This window comes from Epargyreus clarus, unplaced genomic scaffold (assembly GCF_041222505.1).
Source record: "Epargyreus clarus isolate Ecla_fem2 unplaced genomic scaffold, WU_Ecla_fem_2.2 ptg000003l, whole genome shotgun sequence".
Taxonomy (NCBI): Eukaryota; Metazoa; Arthropoda; class Insecta; order Lepidoptera; family Hesperiidae; genus Epargyreus; species Epargyreus clarus.
The window spans coordinates 14,064,823-14,084,559 of record NW_027332211.1 but is presented as its reverse complement, the minus strand read 5'-3'; the positions used below and the strand labels follow the sequence as shown (position 1 = coordinate 14,084,559).

Genomic DNA, 19,737 nt, shown 5'->3' with positions numbered 1-19,737 from the left:
GTTCTAACGCAATTCAGGTTACAACTGATATCATGTACCCCATCAATCACTGTTAAAAGAAAGTATTCTTACGATAAAACTGTCTCAGGTATGTAGATATCGCAGTATATCTACGTTTTATCATTTTATACCGATAGGTTGTAGGTGAACGTACAAAATAGACGCTTAAAATTCATATTTCGTACTTTCGTAAGTCCGTACTGTATGCAATGGAATGCTCAGGCTACATTTCTACAGATCCCTTATCAATATCAAAAAAATATTAGTCTTTTCTAGACAATCTTAAACGGCAGGGCATTAGGAATCTATTTGGTTACATTGTCCACGTGTGTAGTTATTAGTTAACGCCAGATGTGCAACGTACGAAAGACGTGAATTCCAACTAGGGTCTGATTTCCAACTACATTCTTAACACATGCACGTAAGTTGACTTAATAAACATATGAGCGATAGACGACACAAATCTACGAGGGTTGGTTAATCCTGGGACTTTATTCACGATGAGATGGATACGTTACGCGGTTGGTCGCGTATATAACCTAAGATCCCATGACATTCTATATGACACTTATAAAAAAACGCGATGCGCGTTATTTGCTTGTTTTGAATTTTCAAAATGTGTTTTTAGTTAGTGCGTGTGGAGAAAAGTCCAAAAAGTGGTTATGAAAAGCTGTTAAAATTCTTTGTAAAAGAGAAGCGAATAAGTTATCGTTCTACAGACCCAGATTTAAGTACATCCAGTTACATTTCGAGAAGAAAAGTGTATGTCGTAAATCCTATGAGCTTTTTATTTGTACAGCGTTTAAGTTTTAGTTTTGAGCAAGTTAAGACCTAACGCGTTGTCAGCACGGAACCTCGTGTATGTGTCATTACGGCAGTAAGTCTTAGTTGTGACCAAGTTTCGACGAAAAGCGTTATTTGACCAGAATCTCATGTGTGTCATAGTGAATCAACCCTCAGCAATTTACAAAGCAGTCACGATTGCGTGGCTTGTTTTTTACCTTTTCCCAACCATAGCTAAGCACTCGTCGCTGAGTGAAATGGGTAATTTTTTGTCCCGAATTACGTATGCCATGCGTGCTTTGTTTTCTGTTATTTCTGTGCGTGTATCACCCTCAGCTTGTTTGATTATATCTACAGTATCACTGTAGAATATCGTATTGTTTCACATACGATAAATTGTAGTGATGTTTATTAATGGGCTGTTGTAGGCATGCGATCTATCCGATATTAAGTTGTCATTGTTGTTTACTAATTCCAAATTTCTTGAGAATTTCTAATAAAACAGGAATTCCTGTATATATTGCTATACCTACTTGAGAACCAATTTGAAATATTAGAGTCGTGATATTATTTACAAGGCATATTTTATATAATATAGAAGTAGAAAACGAGCATGTAGTCCACCTGATAGTAAATGGCTACAGTTGCCCACAGAATTCAGTAACCGACCTGATAAAATTCGAGTGGTAGGACTCGAGTGTTTATGTTGAAGTCGAAGAGAATTGCAACAATTGAACGGATATTGTAAACTTACATATGTACATATTATTATCACATAGAAATCTATGATTCATATCCTACTTGTTTGTTTGATCAAAAGCAAGTATACTGCATACAGTGTGCGTGCAGACTTCCTTCCTTGACAATAAATTCGCATGAAGTTGTTTCCAGATCCTTAGTAAAGATAAATTCACCCTTGTACAATACCTTGTAATCAGTTGCTACGCCTAAGAATGTTACGTTATCAGAATTATCAACTCGGCTTAACGGGCGAATATAAATAACTAATTGCCTAACAAACCTTACTTGCTTACTAAACGACTGCTAATTTACTTTACTAATTAGTTCTAAATAAGCAATCGCATTTAATGCCCGTGCACTGTTTTTCAATGTTATGCATGAACCCTAAAGATTTTAGAAATTATTTATTACAGATCTATTTTTAGGAAAAATCCTGTCTAAGCTTTTAGTATCCTACTAACCTGCCGTGTAAGATGATTTTTTTAAAGTTATTTCTTAGTGAGTAGATCATAAGGACCTACAAAGTCTCCAGAAGTATGCGTTTTAAGTTTTATCTATCAGTCAGAGTTGAGTCTTAACCCGATTTTATTTATATTTACAGACTTTACTGCACATAAACATAAATAACTAATTGTTTAACAAAGCTTACATGCTAAAGTAAATATCAACTTGGCTGATTTACTTAACTAATTTAGTCAAAATGGAGAAAGGAATCCTCTATTTTAAGTTCGTCAAGAATGCACTTAAGCGCATGCAATTCAGTCGTTTAGGTTAAGTGGCGTAGTTAAATGATTTCAAAATGATGGGAACTTGGGACAACCGCGGGTAATGGTAGTATGTTTGCGTTTGTGGCAAATGTCAGCAGTCGTTGTGATTGTAAGAAAGATTAATTTCCTTTTATTCTTGAATTTCGTTGTTAGTAGGTTATCTTTAGCATTTTCTGTAGTAGATCGATTTTGGTTTTGAAATAGAGCTGGTACTATGTTGGTGTGTGTTTGGTATTGTGTTATTTATGAAAAAGAAGGGTTTTTTAGAATAATTTTATTTACACATTTGCTTGTTTTCGAAGTATTATTAAAATGTCCGAGCAATTTAATTTTCAATTTGAGAGCAGACTATATTCTAAACATTTCAGAGGAGGTTATCCCAGAATAACAAACAACCAAAAATCTAGTCGAGATGCGTATCTTATTTATTTTGTCATCCCAAAAATTACTTAAAAATGATATATGTCGATGTATTTTGATATCATGTTTCGTACAGATAACAACAAAATCTACTGCTCTCCAGCCGCGCCGACAATTTATGTATCCAGAACCACTTGACGTCGTGTTTATTTTTACCATAATATTTATATGGTGTGCAGTACGGGTATCCAATAATCGACAAGTGTGTAATTAAACGCGGCGAGCTTAATGATTGGAACTTGTTTTACTCGAGCACGTGTTTGCGATAACAGCCTCAAGACAGCTTTGTGAGTCTGTCGATGTTAATTTCCTCTCACATTTCGATACTCTATATATTTTCGAAAACCTGTTTAACTGCTATGCATTGTTACTGATATAAGCGCGAGAGTAACCGTTAGTTCCGCTTTCATTGCTAAACCACAGAATAGATCTGAATGAAATTTAATATGGAAATCTATCGTTGTTGGAAGTTTACATGTGGAGGAAGGACATAGGCTATTTTCTTATTCACCTGAGTCTTTATAGAATTCATCCCTGAAAAAGTTAATTGGGGTATGTTAGGCAAAGCCATAAACACTCGTCTGAAGGCGAAGATACTATATAACAAGTGTAAAATAAACACTTAAACATTACACTAAAATAATTATAATAAAACTATTAATTAAAAGCAAAATTCAAAATGAATAATCCTAAATTTCAAAAATTTGCTAGTCTATCATAGTCCAACTAAACAAAGACTCGTATAATTTTCATATTTCCCTAAACACTACATGCAAACAGCTTGCAATGATATTATTTCTGACACTCACCATACATCGGGACTGAGTTCCACAAGAGCTTAACTCCGTATTGCAAAACAAAACTGTCCTGTGACGTAATAAGCGTTACCAGATGCGCCTGAAATAAATACGTTATGTTACACATATCCTTTGTTTGGGGATGTTGTCTTTAATATGCATAAACAGTAATTAATGTAAACGAGTTTGTTTTGATCGGGCTTCATAAAATGAAAGTTAATGTAATCGTTCGCTATGGCTGCCAATTTTAGAAAGTGTTGTGGGTCTGTTTTTTTTATACTGATATAATAATAAAGCAATAACTTTTTCTTTAACAATACAGTGTGTTATTTGTATTGTGTACATTTATTTACTTGGAAGGTTATATCATGACTTTAGTTCAGTTTTACGCTTTCGCTCAAATGTTATCGTTTTTTCGATAACCAAAGATGGCGTGGACTCGGAGTAACTGTTGTTCTATACGCAACGGTAAGAATGACTTCTAAGGCAAATTTCGAAAAGTCGCGAGCGTATGGATTACCGTTTGTTCTTCTAGTAATAAATATTACTAGAAAACCCACACACATAAAAGATTCAAGCTTACAACTCCCACTTGACCAGGGCAATAGAGTTAGGTTCAAATCCTTCTACATTCTGAATGAAAACTTATGCCGACTAGGATGACCTATTATTAGCAAGTACTCTGATAGGGAAAAAATGAAACCTCTGGTCTGTCTCAAAGAATTTATAAGTACTGTCACCCTAACCTTGCGTTATGTTTACGTATTCGCAATCCCATAGCGACAGGTGGGCTGTAGTTAAGTAAACACTCCATCGTTGAGGAATAAATCTGTCGTCGCGACGTGCGTGGATAATGTTTACGCCGCCTGTAAGAGGTACTGATGATTTTAGTCTTATATTTACGGAAATAGTGCCTGTACTACTTAAATTACTTTATGAGGCAACTGCAATAACTGGATGTGAGCGTTCTTTCACTAAGATAATAGTTTATGATACAGAAGAATACGAGAAATAACGCTTAGCAACATCAAATATGGATCTTACGGAAATCGACATACATAATATTGAATATGATACAGTGATACTTGCTTTGATCACATCGCTGCCCAGTCACCTGTAACGTTACACATCACATGTCACAAGCGCCGAATATCTGTCAGCTTCGCTACACGCCTCGTGTCGGCTGAGTGTTGATTAGAAATGTTCATGTTTGCGTAAACGTTATCGACTTAGGCTTTAAGATTTGGGTAAACTTGCTTATAAATTTAATATACTCGTATGTTTACTGGAGCAGTCGCTACTCCACTCGACGTTTTGCGCGCGTGGGTTATGTGTGAAAGAATAGGGCTTTTTAAAATTTCAATGTATCAAATAAAGAAGGAATTAGATGCCTGTTTAAGCATAGATTTTCAGGGTTTTAAATTTAAAAAAAATGCATTCGTCCGATTTAAAAGTTGAAGCTTATACCCTGTTTCAAAACTACCTTAAGGGGTATTTTATACATTTTCTTTGACATTCTCTATTATAATTTAGTGTTGATGTTATCAGTAACGAAAAATTTACAAGCATTGGGACCTCATGGTATCAAATGGTCAATATCACTGAAAACATAAAATCAACAATGAAAAAATTGAGATTAAATCTTTCAACGAACTCTACCATCTTTAAAACTAAAGCACAAACCATAAAATGGGTAGCCATCTTAATATTCAGATGGTTGTCGCCGTTAATAATGGTGTGCTTCTGAAAAATATGCGAAGCTTTAAGTTTCTGGTAGCATCTGATAAATGTAGAGATCTTAAAGACATTGTAAAAACTAGCGTATGACCCGCTGTGAATAACAGTTTATTTCTGATAAACACTTCTGGTAGCTGTGTCTGATTACAAAATCTAGATTATGAAGCCGGGCAAAAAGTTGACTGTGTTTAGAAAATTTAATGATAAAGTTAATCTTGTAATTTTGACAAAAAAACAAAATCCTTTGGTTTGATGTTTTTTAACGGACCTACCATTCAGTATTACATAGCTTTCGTATTAACGAGGTGTTAGGATTAATAGAATTATTGTTTCAGGATGACATGGGTTCATGTGGTCAAATAATAGAATCGAAAATTACGTTTTATATTTAAATTTATTTTATAAATTATATTTTCGGCAGCTTATTATGCGGTAAAAAAGATTGTTATCGAAATACTTTCACTTGCTTATTTTATGTATACCTAACTCTTGTAATCCGTTTTATATTTTTTGTTGTTTCTTGAACTCGCGGTACAAGATATCGTACTAAATCGTAACGAATCGTTAGTCAACCGTAAATGAGATAAGATTACGGAAACGGTTATGAGAAAAACAATTATTTATTACTTAACTGAAGTAAAAGATGTCTTTTATAACTGAACTAGCTTCATCTCGTGACTTTGTTTGCGTGGAGTTTAAGTTACGACTGGTATAACTTATGAGTTAGGTTATATAAAAACCATTTTCATGACAAAAATACTTACCTATGTCAACTCTTATGGTGATTAATCACATTATAACTCAGAAGTACTATTAAAGGGTATATGACATTTTCGTAAGCTAAACACATCTGCTTCATTTGCTAATAAAAATATCAAAAAAATACTATTTTCCTTTAAGTAATATGTAGAAACACAAAGTAACATACGTAGAAACACAAAGTAAAAAAAACATAAAATCTTCTCCTTATGGTTAGCCGAAGCTAACAGATTTATTAAACGCGGTACTTTAAGGAAGCAGTAAGAAATACAATCGTTTGTAAAAGAAATGTAATTAAAATCTTTTTTCTCCACAATAGATCAGTACCAAACGAGCGACGTCAAAACTAACCAGCGTTTCCGTATCGCTGCACGTAATTAAGGGTAGGAATTCAATAAGCATGTGGGCTTAGCAAAAACTCGGGAAAAGGTACCGTCTGTCACACTAATTCGACTGGATTACCGGCGGTCGGGCACGCGGGCAAAAACACCCATCCATCAAGACTGGAACGCCCAGATATTTTTAAACGGCACTTCGGTACATTTTCATGTCCATTGACGTGTTTATAAGACAACTTTAGCGAACAATGCTGAAAGAAAAGCAATGGATGCAAAGTAAGCCGGTCGAGACATAAATGTTTAATTAAAGATATCCTTGACAAATTTAGCACTGTGGACTGTATCACACTTCATGGCGATTATCTTAGTTGATTGCCAATTTTCATTGGCATTGTTTAATTTAGGTATTTGCTAATGTTTGTCGAAACACCTTGTGAAGTGGTGGTAGTTGTATTGACATTCAAAAAGTGCTCTGTAAAGAACCTATTTTGAATTAAAAAAAAAATGATTTGAAGTTATTAGGGTTCCGTATCAAACCGTAATGCTTAGTAAAAAACTTCATTGAGGCTTAATTGCGCATTTGGCGGATTTTTATTTTTTTTGCAGAAATCCCTTTATAAAAAGTTTTTATACTTGTATTAAAGGTTCGTTGTAATTGTACCCGTAGCCTCCAAGACTAGTGTAACAGCACAGCAGACGGAAAATTAGGAATTGATATTAAGTCGTTTTCAAACATATTATGTGAAACGCCAAGTAAATTTGGAATCTCTTTGGTTTATCCTAAAATATGATAAATTCAAATATTTTTATTGTTTTAGTCGAGCTAAAACGGCGGTAATACAATTTAAAAATAGTAACGTCAATGATATTAACTTTTATATATTACTTGATTGGTCGTTGGAATATAAAAATTCAAGATAGCGCTACGAAATCGTTGTTTAGTCAATAAATTAATTTAATGTGTAGCGTGGGTGACCGTATAGTGCGCAAAAACTAAATTATGTATAATTAATGTAGCCATTTATTTTTCTCATCGGAGCGAGACGCATATGTGATATAGTCGAAAACACTTATTGGTATTTTATTGAAGTTAAAGTAGTTACTAGTGTGTAGTTAGAAATGAAAGAGTTTCTACTAAGCAGGTACTAAGTAGAAACTCTTGTTGAATAATAACGTCGAACTATATAATCTATACTAATATTATAAAGAGGAAAACTTTGTTTGTTTGTTTGATTGTAATGAATAGGCTCTAAAACTACTGGACAGATTTTACCTATTTTAAATTCTTTCACCATTCGAAAGCTACATTATCCACGAGTAACATAGGCTACATTTTATATGAAATATATTTGATAAATATATCTTGAGGCGGTACAAAGTTTGCCGGGTCAGCTAGTGTTACACGTAGTTGAAGTTCAAATACACTTAGTTGGTCTAAATTTGTCGACATTTGACATGAAACAAATGAATTTCTAAATATTAATACTACTTTTTATTTGGGGATACAGCTAATTTGATTTATCTTTATAAACGGGACATTTTTCTTTCGAGAAAGCGGGACGGATAGGACTGTCCTGCACAGCACGAAACGTATGGCGACGTTATGTAAAATTAATGTTTTAAAGAATATGTAAATTTAAAATTTAACATGATGTAAAAGATAGAAAATAAAGAGTTAGCATTATGCATAACGCGTAGTTTCTAACAAAAAGCATTAATTGTCGACCACCCTTGTGTTTTAATTAATTTAGCTAATAAAAGTTCATATAATGCAAGTATGTGCGACCTTTCAAGCAGTAAGAAAAGTAACATTCGGTTCAGTAATTTTTATTAATATCACGTATACGTTTGTGTACTAAGTGCTTATTATCTGTACTTATAAATACACAATGTTTTCTCTCTATATTATACAAGTTTATCAGAATATAAACAAACTGTTCTAGCACATTAATCCATTAATATGTTTACCGTGTTCGAAATAATTAAAGTTTAAACAGTAATTAGAAGCGTAGTTTGTACGGAATGTACTAGTAATTGCATTACTTAAATTAATTCTTAGGGGAGGGTGGGGTAACGCGAGGCGGTGAAGTATGGCCGTGATTATTACACGCATTACCCTCCTCGAGACGTTTCCCCAGCTCACCCTTAATATGAAACGTGAATGTACACCTTAGTTTTTATTTGTGATAGTATTTTGCGCCTTGTTTTGGGTATTCTTTGATAGGGCAGCGTTTTGCTTTTATCGTGACTACACCTAATAAATATCTTTTCATTTCTTGCACGTATATACATAGATATACGCAATGGAAACAATAAACATATATAACATTTCTTGTCCCTCCATAGAGTTCCTTAAATCCGAAGGCTTTCTTCAAGGGCGCTTGGAAAACTAAGAGAGAACGTCTTATATTAACATCTTGGCCTTACCATAGCAATTGAATTAAAATGTATCAGATTTACACAATCATAGCGCAAAAAAGATATGTTTATATACATGCAGGTACTAATGATCGCAATTTGTAAGGTACTAATCACGTTTTCATTACATTCGCACGATACAATATGAAAGATATTTTTAAATGCGCCAAAATACTAGAGCTGCCAAGAAATAGCGATAACATTTCAGGAAATAGCGTGGCTATGGTTCTAAAATAAGCTTTTGTGTCAGCTATTCGTTAATTCCGTTTCCAACACGTAATTTTGTCACTTCTCGCGGAATTTCTGTTTCTTCTTGTTTATATTGAACTATAGTCTGTTTTGTGTTGATTTTGGAGGCGATGTTCAGTTTTTGTCAGTTTATTTAAGTTTTCTGCTGTTAGAGACTAAATACGTTACTCAAACAGTAACAATAAATTTGGTTGTATACATTCTTATTTCTTTTATATATAAGTACTAAAGTCCTATATTACATTACTTAGCTATAAAATAATAGTACCTCTCTATTCCACGCTATGTGAACTCGACGACCAAGTGATTTACACGACAATAAAAGACGCGCGGAGTACAGGGGCGTGAAAAAACAATGGCGTCGAATCGTCTTCGCACCTCAATTCATCTGCTGAATGCTTTAATTTCACGTTGTGGGGAAGGGCTGTACCGATCTTATTAGGGACAAAACAGGCCCACAATACACGATCGTGTTACACCGCTCCCGGGATAGATTAAAAAAACTCCCAACCTTTTTACACCTGATTTCGCCGGTCTTCGCTCGGTTGTCGATAAATAGTTTAGTTTTCAACGCTCCAATCGTTCCGTTTGAATTGACCTAACGTAATAATATACCTTTTTATACCAAGTACCTGCCTATCCCAGGTAAATTTACTTGACGAGCGTGTAATTGAAACGACAAATTTCTGTTTATTTTGACTAATATTTGTAATTACTTCCTGATCAACATCGCTGCGGATTTTGCGTATAAATCCTGAATCGTGGGAAATTGTATAATCAAAAAGTTCAATGTCTTGCAGCTTTTTATTTTAATATTGTAAACAGCTACGTAGGTCACCTGTTCACTTTAATCTTATTACCTTACTTTTCTTCAACATCAAAAGTAAATTACGGGAAGAAATCCACATGCCCACTGAATTTCCATACAAGTACATACTCGTATCCCAGCTTTTATTTCTCAACAACTTCCGTTAACTTAGTTTAATTGGCTATCTACTTTAGATGTATTTAATCGTGTTTTCTGTCAATAGCTTTATTGGCTCGTGCAGGAATAACTGTTTATTTCTCAACAAATTTAGAACAGTCCCGTCGTTTGTCTTAGATTTACAATCGGCTAATTCTGTTTACAATCGGGAGCTGGGTGTCTGTGCAATGTAAACTACCTCCCTTATTGCAACATAGTTCAAGTGATTGACTAACGGCGCATTAGGTGTTTCATACATTTTAATAGAATTCGGTGTAAATATATTTTTGTGCTAATTATCTGGAGTCCTTTTTCTACTGATGTCTTTTAATAACTCAGGACTTCTAAGGGCCCAAGAAGGATAGGTAACAGTAATGCAATAGGCTCTTAATGTTTTATCATCAACATTAACATAATCAACATTCAACCGATCCAACGGTAAAATCTTTTATGTCTTTTATACCTTTTATTACATGTGTGCATTATAAAGTGAAACGACATAATACCTACTGTAAAAATTCACGAGAGAGTAGCTGACCGGGTAATTGGTAATATGTGTAAATGGACGGTGTAATGTGTATGGAGTCACATATACTTACATATACACATATGGCAACGTGTTCCGGTATCGGCCAATAAAACTGTCTCCGTTGCGACACGTAGCGGCTAAATACGCATTTTTATGCATTCCCAAAGATTTTTACGAGACACCAGACGCTATTCTTAGCACCTTGTACATTTTATGATTACCATTATCAAGCTCGCTTATCGGATGTGGTAGTTGTAAAATGCTAAACAGTGGTTTATTTAGCGGTTTCCCGATTGGGGCTCATTGTGCCCTCCCGGCGGCGTGTGGTGTCTACGGATACGATGCGGGCGTATGAGAAATAAACGACATTTTTTGCCCCCGCGAACCCTCGGCCGTTAAGTGCATAACTTTGCACACCTTTATTTACGCCGTAACCTCTGTACTTTGGTTTTATTTTCTTGCGCGTCTCGTCCGCATAATTCCATAATAATGCCTCCGTTGTGCCCTAAAATCTTTCCAGCGAGGGGAGCTTTCTATACGAAATATCAGCGTCTATTGTGTCGGTCTATTTTGTTCATTCCTTACAAATGGTTTTTGTGCGATTGTAATGAACGCTTTGTACGTAGGTGCGAGCGGTTGAATGGTAAGGATTCCGTGCGCGTGATTTTTCGCGCGATATCCGTCTTCCACAATGGTGTGGTATTAATTTTATTCGTTTCAGCTTCAGGTATACTCGAGACGGGCTCGTTTAGAAATTAGTATAAATAAGCGGCAAAAAGCGGGCGCCAGCAGGCGGGTCGGGTTATCTCTGGTTATTTGTCGTATCAAGTGCTTTCGTCTTTTTGCCGCCGCCGCATCAAAGGCGCCGCGCACGGTAGCGGCCTGCCACTTCGCTCGCTCGGGAATGCTACAAGACTATTTAAGTTACAACTTACTGCCAGATTAGAACTCGTGATCAACGTGTTTCCAAATTTCGTTGATCATTAAATTTGGTCAACCGATTCTGATTGCAAGAAATCGACTTGTTAACGGATTCTTGTGTTGACCTTTTAGAAAATCACCGCGGTATGTTTTAGTTGAGTTAATTAGACGTAAATGGACATACGTTACTTATTTTATTTGTAATAGATGTAGCAAACGAGCATCCGGTCCACCTTATGGTAAAAGGTCAGTGCAGCAGACGAATACGAATACAAGTTAAAAACAGATGTTTTTATGCAATTGAGGTAACAAACGATGATGTAGTTCTACTGATTACTGGTTCCTACTCCGTAGACATTGACTGTCGCCCGGGGTTGACTACGATACCCATGAGGACTAAGTAGAAAAGGCTCATTTTTTCTCTTACCACTTATTAGCTTATAAATGGCCCTTACTGGTTTCTTAATGGTTACTTACATTGAATAGAGTTCTATACTTTGTAATGTTGAATGGCGCGCAAGCCGCAAGCGTCGAATCAATTTGTCCTGGCGCTTGATACACTGTGCCTTTGCATACAAACGAGCGGCCGATAACGTTATATATGTTAGTTGTTAACGCTTAATCGTCGCGGTCGCGGCTCGAATAAACAAATAACCATTAACTGTGTTAGAATTATCATTTTAATCATATCAACGGTTCGTTCGCCTCATTTGCATGTGTTGTGCTATACATGAGCTATGCCCCGCGGTTTCGCCTACGTTTAAAAATGTTAACTATTTTGGAGAGACGCGTTTTGGCTTTTTAAGACGAATTCTATTTTCGAAATAAAAGTAGCCTAAGTTACTTCTTATAACATCAAATAACTGTCAATAAGTTCTGTCAAATCGATTCAGCCGTTTTGGAGTTTAGCTGGAACAAACAAGCAGACATACAGAGGAACGAATGAACAGGCGGTCAGAAAGGGTCAGGTGAACAGGGAGACAGACAAAAACAAAGTGTTTTTTGTTATAAGTATATACTGTATACAATTTCATAAGCAATTAATAAAGTACAAACAAACAGACTGTTCAATTTAATTTATTTGTGTAGGTAGTAACGCACACATGCAGCTTGTTTAGATAGGACGTTAATTTACGATTATCGTGTTAATAATAGCGTTGAGGTGCGACAGGGACGTGCATCGGAACCGGTATGTCCAAGCTTGTTTGTATTGATATTCAACTCGTAAAGCCCGAAAAAGCATCTTATTCATGCAATTAGGGCTGTCGATTTAGAAGATGGGAACTAAGTTAGTATAGGCGTTGTTGGTTTTCTTTTGGCTTATAAATTGAATGGAAAAAAATATATTTCTGATTTTTTATGTAATTAACATTAAATTTATGTAATTCGTTAAGGGTCTCTCTTTTTTTTTTTGGTATTTTTGGTTTGGTAAAAAGACATGTAGAGATAGTGAACCTCAGACAGATAGTGAATTTCGTTTTTTACAGAACCACCGTGAGGCAATTATAGGATTTTCTGGACATTACCTTTGTGGTGACCACTGTAATAATTTTATTTTCCATGCAGGTAGGAATTCAATTCGTTTTTTACTATCCAGTAATTATTTTGCGTATAAAAATCTAAATCTGTGGCAGCCCTAGCAAAACCAATTGTAAAGCAATTTATTTTATGTCATAAAGTTTATCCTTTACAATCAAGACAACAGTAATGTATGTTTTTTGAAATTACCCATAAAATGTTTTCGTTCATAAATAAACTCGTTTAACTATTAACGTTTATCCTGCCTCATATGAATCCTGACAAATTGCTACCAGATGTTTGTTTTATAAATTCTTGGTTTTTCTAACTAATTAAAAAGATAACAAAATTAAATGCCATTTAAATTCTTGTGCGTTTGGGTACGGTCAGATGTTATGCAGATAAACTTTGAAGCAAGACTGCACCCAGCTTGCCTAGTTATGGAATGTTATCTCTGAATGAACACTAAAAGTGTAAAGGTGAACGAGTCTGAACAACATGTGTTTTAATATAGTTAGGTATTACTAAAACTACCTATTAAGTACATGGAAATAAGATTTTATGGAAAAAGGGACTGTTTAATTTGTTTTTTTCGATTTTTTCTTCTAGGATTTTTTCTCATTTGATTTCTTACTGTATGTCGTGTGTTTTTATGGTAAAACGCTGTCATTTTTTCAAAATTTATTGGTACCCATTACAGCAGCATGGCAGTTCTTATAAATAACATTACATAATGAAAAAATCATACAAATGTATTCAAATTGTTTCCATTTTTCATCAATATTTAATAATTCTCTAACCACCTGTGTTGTAAGATAATCTTACATAAGTCAAATCAAATCAAATCAAATTTTTTTATTCAAAATAGGTTCTTTACAGATCACTTTTTGAATGTCAAAGCAACTACCACCACTTCACAAGGTGTTTCGTTATGGAGAAGAAGCGGCGAAAGAAACTCCATAACACACATCTTTTAAAAAAAATGTTTTTGACAATGTTAACTTAACGTAATGGTACATGTGGAGCTGGAGCTAATTCAGACCACACCGTTTTGTCAGTCAAAAGTAAGAAAAACAAACATCTTCTAAAAACTATTCTTGCGAGAGAACCAGCGGTAAAACTGAGACAAAAATAATGAGACAACGAACTACTGGAATACCAACCGAGGTTTCATAAAGTTAATGATGTAACGTGATAGCGGTAACGAGTCGCGGCTCGCCTTCACTTCGGAGAAGTTAGAGATGTCCGTGTTATTAGCTTTGTATTTATGTACCTGCATTGAATAGATACCTGCACTACGCTATAAGATGTACATGTTTGAAAGGTACAACGAGTATGGTAACCTATTTCTAGCGCGAAGCAGTTTTGCGTTCCGGCGTAAGAGTGTGGATGTCAGCTCACTTTCGTATGCAGCGAACATCTTAGTCTTCAGTAGTAGCATCAGTGATCGGCTTCAAGTAGATCCTGTTCTATTGGGCACAGATGTTCGTGGGCGGCTGCGACCACTTATCATCAGGTGGATTGCATGCTCGTTAATCCCTGAAAATTGGGTATATTAGGTGCATTTGGCAAAACTACAAAACTATGTAATCAGTAAACAATTTTATTTCGCTAATTAATAAGAAATTAACATGAAATAACCCTTATCTTACATTTTTGCCAAAATATAATGCCATGTTACGAAAGTAATGACGGAACAAGTGGCATATAAATCGTAGGTAGTATATCTATAAGAATCTCTTCTGAGAATTCGTAGATCGTCAGCATCTGCATCTAACCCGTTCATTCTTCCATTAATCAGCATTTAATCAGAGTGCTAATGTATGCACATTCTAGGACTTCCTAGTTCTAGGGACATGAGTATTTATAATCTTAAAATAGGTTTTATGAAGAGTACCTATAATCTTAAAATAAGTTATTTTCTTATATTCCTGCTTAATTACAGGATTTCACAACACGGGGTAAGACGGGATGTACACAAGCGGATATTAGCGCAGAAGCTTATTTGAAATACAATAGTTTCTATCATAATATATGTCCACATTTATTTATCTTAATACTAAAAGCATTCGCTAGCTGTTTTACGCTAAGCAGATTACCATCGACATTACCTCTGAACTTTTTAAAGTTTAGCGAAACTGAACTGGTTCCTATCAGTAAAAGCTTCCAAGAACTGTCTGAGGCAGCAACCATCCATATCTAAACTCCACTTAAAGATAGCCGAAGCAGATCGCGTGTTTTGTGCTTTTTATAAGGATTAGTTTTTTCTCTTGTTCCCATGATTTGTGGACAGGTGGCGTGGTGCCGGCGTCCTCAGATCTCGCCGCCTTTGTACGCGTGCTATGTTCTGTTTTTGTTCGATATTCTACGCTATTGATGTGTATTGATTTGTGGATGACGGCCACCAATCTATAGATCGGTTTTGACCCACAACTACCGGCGATTGATTGGTTTTGTTGCTACGTGATAATATGCGCTTGAGTGGTTAGAAACGTAATACGATGTAGGTATTAGAGTTTAAGTTCAAAGCGATATTTAAAACAAGTGATTTGTTTTTATCATATTATATGACCAACCTCTGAATGTCTGGTATTAATCTATAGCTTAATTATCTGTATGATGTTGATTGGTCGTTATCATTTATTATCATGGTATTTGGCTGTTACTCCATATGAATTTTTATCCACCAGTACTCATCGTAGAAATATCTTGTACGTATTTTGGACGTTCTCTAGTACTAGAGAAAGACTCGTGTCCAATAGTAGTTGCAAAGAAGCGTTTTAGCCAAAGTAACGCATTTATAAGTGACTAGTAAAAGCTTATACTGTTTCAATTGTCCACAGGTCTAACAGCAGAGTTATTCTATGTGCGCGACGGTCAGATCAACTTCTACGCGCTGAACTTCGTGGTGCCCGTGCCGGCCACCATCGGGGAGCTGCACTTCACCTGGCAAAGCCTTATTAGAAGACCGGTGAGTTATCAATAGCCAGTTATCATACGTTGCACCATCATCTCATCATGTCTCATCAATATAGGGCTCTTGTGATGACAAAGGAAACGATCCTACACAGCCTGAATGTTTTTTGGTATAATTTGTGCAACAAACTTGTGCACGGGCACATCGCTGCATTAGTGTACCCTAAGTGTTGCTTCGTACATGCTTGTAGTTGTGTTCGACCTCATTGACTCTCTGACTACACATACGCGCAATAACTTCAGAGCGGACTAGCAGTTTGACGGGGACTATAAATGGAATAGCAAATTAATATGTAGTCCATTTATTTTATGGCACAGTTCTGTGTGAGCGAATGCCTCGTATGGAACTCATACGCAACTCTTATGATTGTATTATAGTTCTGCTGAAGTAGGCCATAAATGCGTTCTATGTGTAGGTTCCGCTAAAGAAGAAATATTAGAGAACATAATGGTAGACTGTAAGGTATGTAGGGCACGTATAACGGTTTTCTTTTCACCATTAAGTAATGTGTGTAGCTTTTCTGAAAATGATTTTCTTTTTACCGACAAGTAATGACTGCTATGTACGACAAACTAGTAGGGACAAATGTTTTGGTGTAATAGTTCGCGCTTTTGCAATGAAATAGTTATTTATGATCTGATCTGATTCTCCTACACTTATTATATTAGTTGTACATTTTTGAAATAGTTTGACTTTTAACAATTGATTTTTCAAATATTTGCTACTATATAACTTATTACCATATGATTGTAAAATACGACGTCATAATTATGGCATCGCCCAGCAATAACAGAGCAAGACGATGCAAAACTTTTAAATTAGATGAACGAGCGAACTCGGTCGTGGGATTACATTTTCTTCAGCGTCCGTTTGTATTTTTCGAGTGTTTTAACGAAGTAGAGGAACTCTGGTAATTAACTTGGCAAAGTTTATTTTTCCAATTCGCTGCAAAGTTCGCCATGCTTCTTGGCGAAGCAAACAGTCCGAGCATTCTTGTGGAAATGCTGGTGCCTGTCTTTTTTGTAATATTGATGTAATAAACGAGCATGCAGTCTTTCTGGTGCATGCCAGTGACAACTGCCGCCTATAGACGTTTGTAGAGTCCATGAGGTCGGTCGAAAGTTGAGAACTCAACTCGGACAAAAATATCTCTCTTACCACTTCCTTTCAAATCACGATATACCAGGGCTTATACTACTGTATAAGACCATAAGGGAAGTTATTTCTGCCGGAATATATTTACTATACGGCAGTATAAGCAGCAGAAATAGCAACGATGGTGCCTCCAGAGTCGAACCACAGACCTCTACCTCCTCTTTGCCATGCAAACAGTCCAAGCATTCTTATGGAAATGTAGACGCGTATCTGAATTTAGATGGCCACAAATCAGCTTAAATTTAACATTATCGATAGCGCTGATCACGTTTGCTATTTATTTAAATTTCTAGTCATTGACTATATTATTAGTAGCTAGTTATTCTTCTCTATGACTCTTGATGAACTGTACCGGTTTGTGCAGAAAATTTTGATTTCGATTCTCAGGGCCAAAATGTTGCCTTAATATCTACTAGACACTAATGATAAGCAATACTTTTGTAATTTTGGTTCACTGAAAAGATTACGAGAAATCAATTTTTCTTTACAATATTCTAAAATTGTTTTTAGATATCTTTACACGATGTCCATAAATCTAAAATCCTCAGAGAGAACCCACATATTTTGTCCGCAATTTGTCATAAGAGCCATTAACGCCCACTATACTCACACTAGAAAACAAACATGGAATTATATGAGGTATAAAATAATTACAGGAAGGCATTAGACGCATAAAACGTACGGCGTGGGGTCATAAATAAGCCGTATTAAATTTGAATGTTTATTAAGAGGCGTTCAGAATGTGGCATAGGTACTAACTGAACAATTACTTCGCCAGACATGCCTGGTACAAGTCAAGCATGCTAATGTAATGGCGACCTCACAACTCGACTGTTGTATATTGTAGGGGAAATATTCTGGGTTTAGATTTTAAAGATGATAGAAGTCTTTGTAGAAATAATCTGAATTTATCCACACTGTTTATTTACTAATAGCAGTTTATGCGCTGTCGCTATGTTGTTTCTGGTTTCAAAAGTGTAGGGGGAGGCAAACAACTTATATAAGACATTAGCATTAGCATTGGATTACTAACATAAATCTTTGACTGGTCTAGTAGAGGATCCTATTTGGGTAGAAGTTAGACTGAGCATTCACTTTTGTTAAATCTATTTCACAAAAAATAAGCTTGTCTATAAGACTCCATAAATAATTTGTCTAATAAGCGTCACGTTTTTTGACTAAGTTCATACAAATATTGTAGAGAAGCGATCAGCATAACATCAACCTTGCGACATATTCCTTTGGGTTTCAATATTTAAGAACTGATATGTATATTGAAGTCTTAGGCAATTTTATAACTCACCTTTGACCACAGAAACCTTGTTTAGTAATACTCGAATTTATTTGAACTAAAATCTAAAAGTATTATGTCGGTGGTTTAAAATCTTGCTCAATACATGACTTTAATTGGAAAAATCTAAAAGTATCATGTCGATGGTTGAATACTAAAAATCAAAGCTATATTCAAATCGGTTGGAATAATTGAAGACGGCCTCGGTTTCTTCAAAGAGAACCTTCTCATTTTAATAGTAATACATAAGTTATGTATGTTTTATGTGAAGACAGTGCTTGTTATGCAAATGTTGCGTTAGTCGATCTCTACGCCCGTTTATCCTGCATCACTAACCAAATATAAAATTATGCGCATTTATTTTCTCCATTCGTATTTAGCATATAACTTTAAATCAATTCTGGTTTAGTTATAAGGCACATAAGGCTGAGGACACACTGCGTGTATTGCGCGTTTTGTGTGCGAGTTAAAACGAATAATAAATAGTTTGTCTGTTTTAAAACAATACATTAGTTTTCATATGTCAGTAGTCAGCATAATTTATATTGATATAGTAACGGACTATTCGATAATAACGAGCATCCAACATAATTTAGGAATAAAATGTAACTAAGGTATTACTTACCTATATTAAATATCAGTCGACAATACATTAAATGTCTGTATGTTATGTTATTTAAAAAGAAACATACATTATAAATTGTTCATTATTTAAAATGGCGGCCATATACTTAGATCTATTATATTGATTATACACATGAAATGTGTGTCTGGCGTTGAGTTGTCGAACCTTTTATAGAAGGACTATCAACTACCTGCCATATACAACTGCCAAGTCTTTTAACGTGTGTTCATTCCTTCAATTTTATATAATTCGCCATTTTTTTCAATCAATAGGTATACTCAAATATAGAAAACATATTTTTGTATTAAAGTAAAAGAAATCTAGCAGATAACTATTTAACGATGTTGTTTCGCTTTCTTTGATGTCTAAGCCGATGTTCAAATAACCGAATTGATTGCATTAATTTAAATTTAAATTTATTGATTTACATTTCATAGGTTCGCAAAGGCCAGTATCGTTTTAGAGGAATCTTTTCACCTTCGAATATTAGGCAATGGAGCGAATATATAAACGAATCAAAGAGATGTTTGTGTCTATAAGTTTAAAAGAACTATTTTTTTCTACGGTCACAAGATTATATTATTAATAGTGCGATACCATCTTTGATCTATTATTTCCTAGCTTTTTCTGTCGGTATAAGCCAATTATTGACCAAACCGACTTGTAAAAAGCAATAAGTTACTTCAGTGAGCTTGGGTATTCAATTTATTGGGCTTGGATATTCCACTTTGTTACCCGAAAACATATA

At 35.1% G+C, this 19,737-nt stretch overlaps 1 protein-coding gene across 1 annotated transcript in view; it reads left to right on the top strand.

Annotated features, from left to right (window-relative positions):
• The window catches only part of dnt (tyrosine-protein kinase Dnt), a 53,697-nt gene that overhangs the window by 26,053 nt on the left and 7,907 nt on the right, over positions 1–19,737 (top strand). Inside the window, exon 2 of the mRNA XM_073089972.1 lies at positions 15,785–15,912. Within this exon, the coding sequence (XP_072946073.1) occupies positions 15,785–15,912 (128 nt within the window). The remainder of the gene's footprint in view (positions 1–15,784; positions 15,913–19,737) is intronic.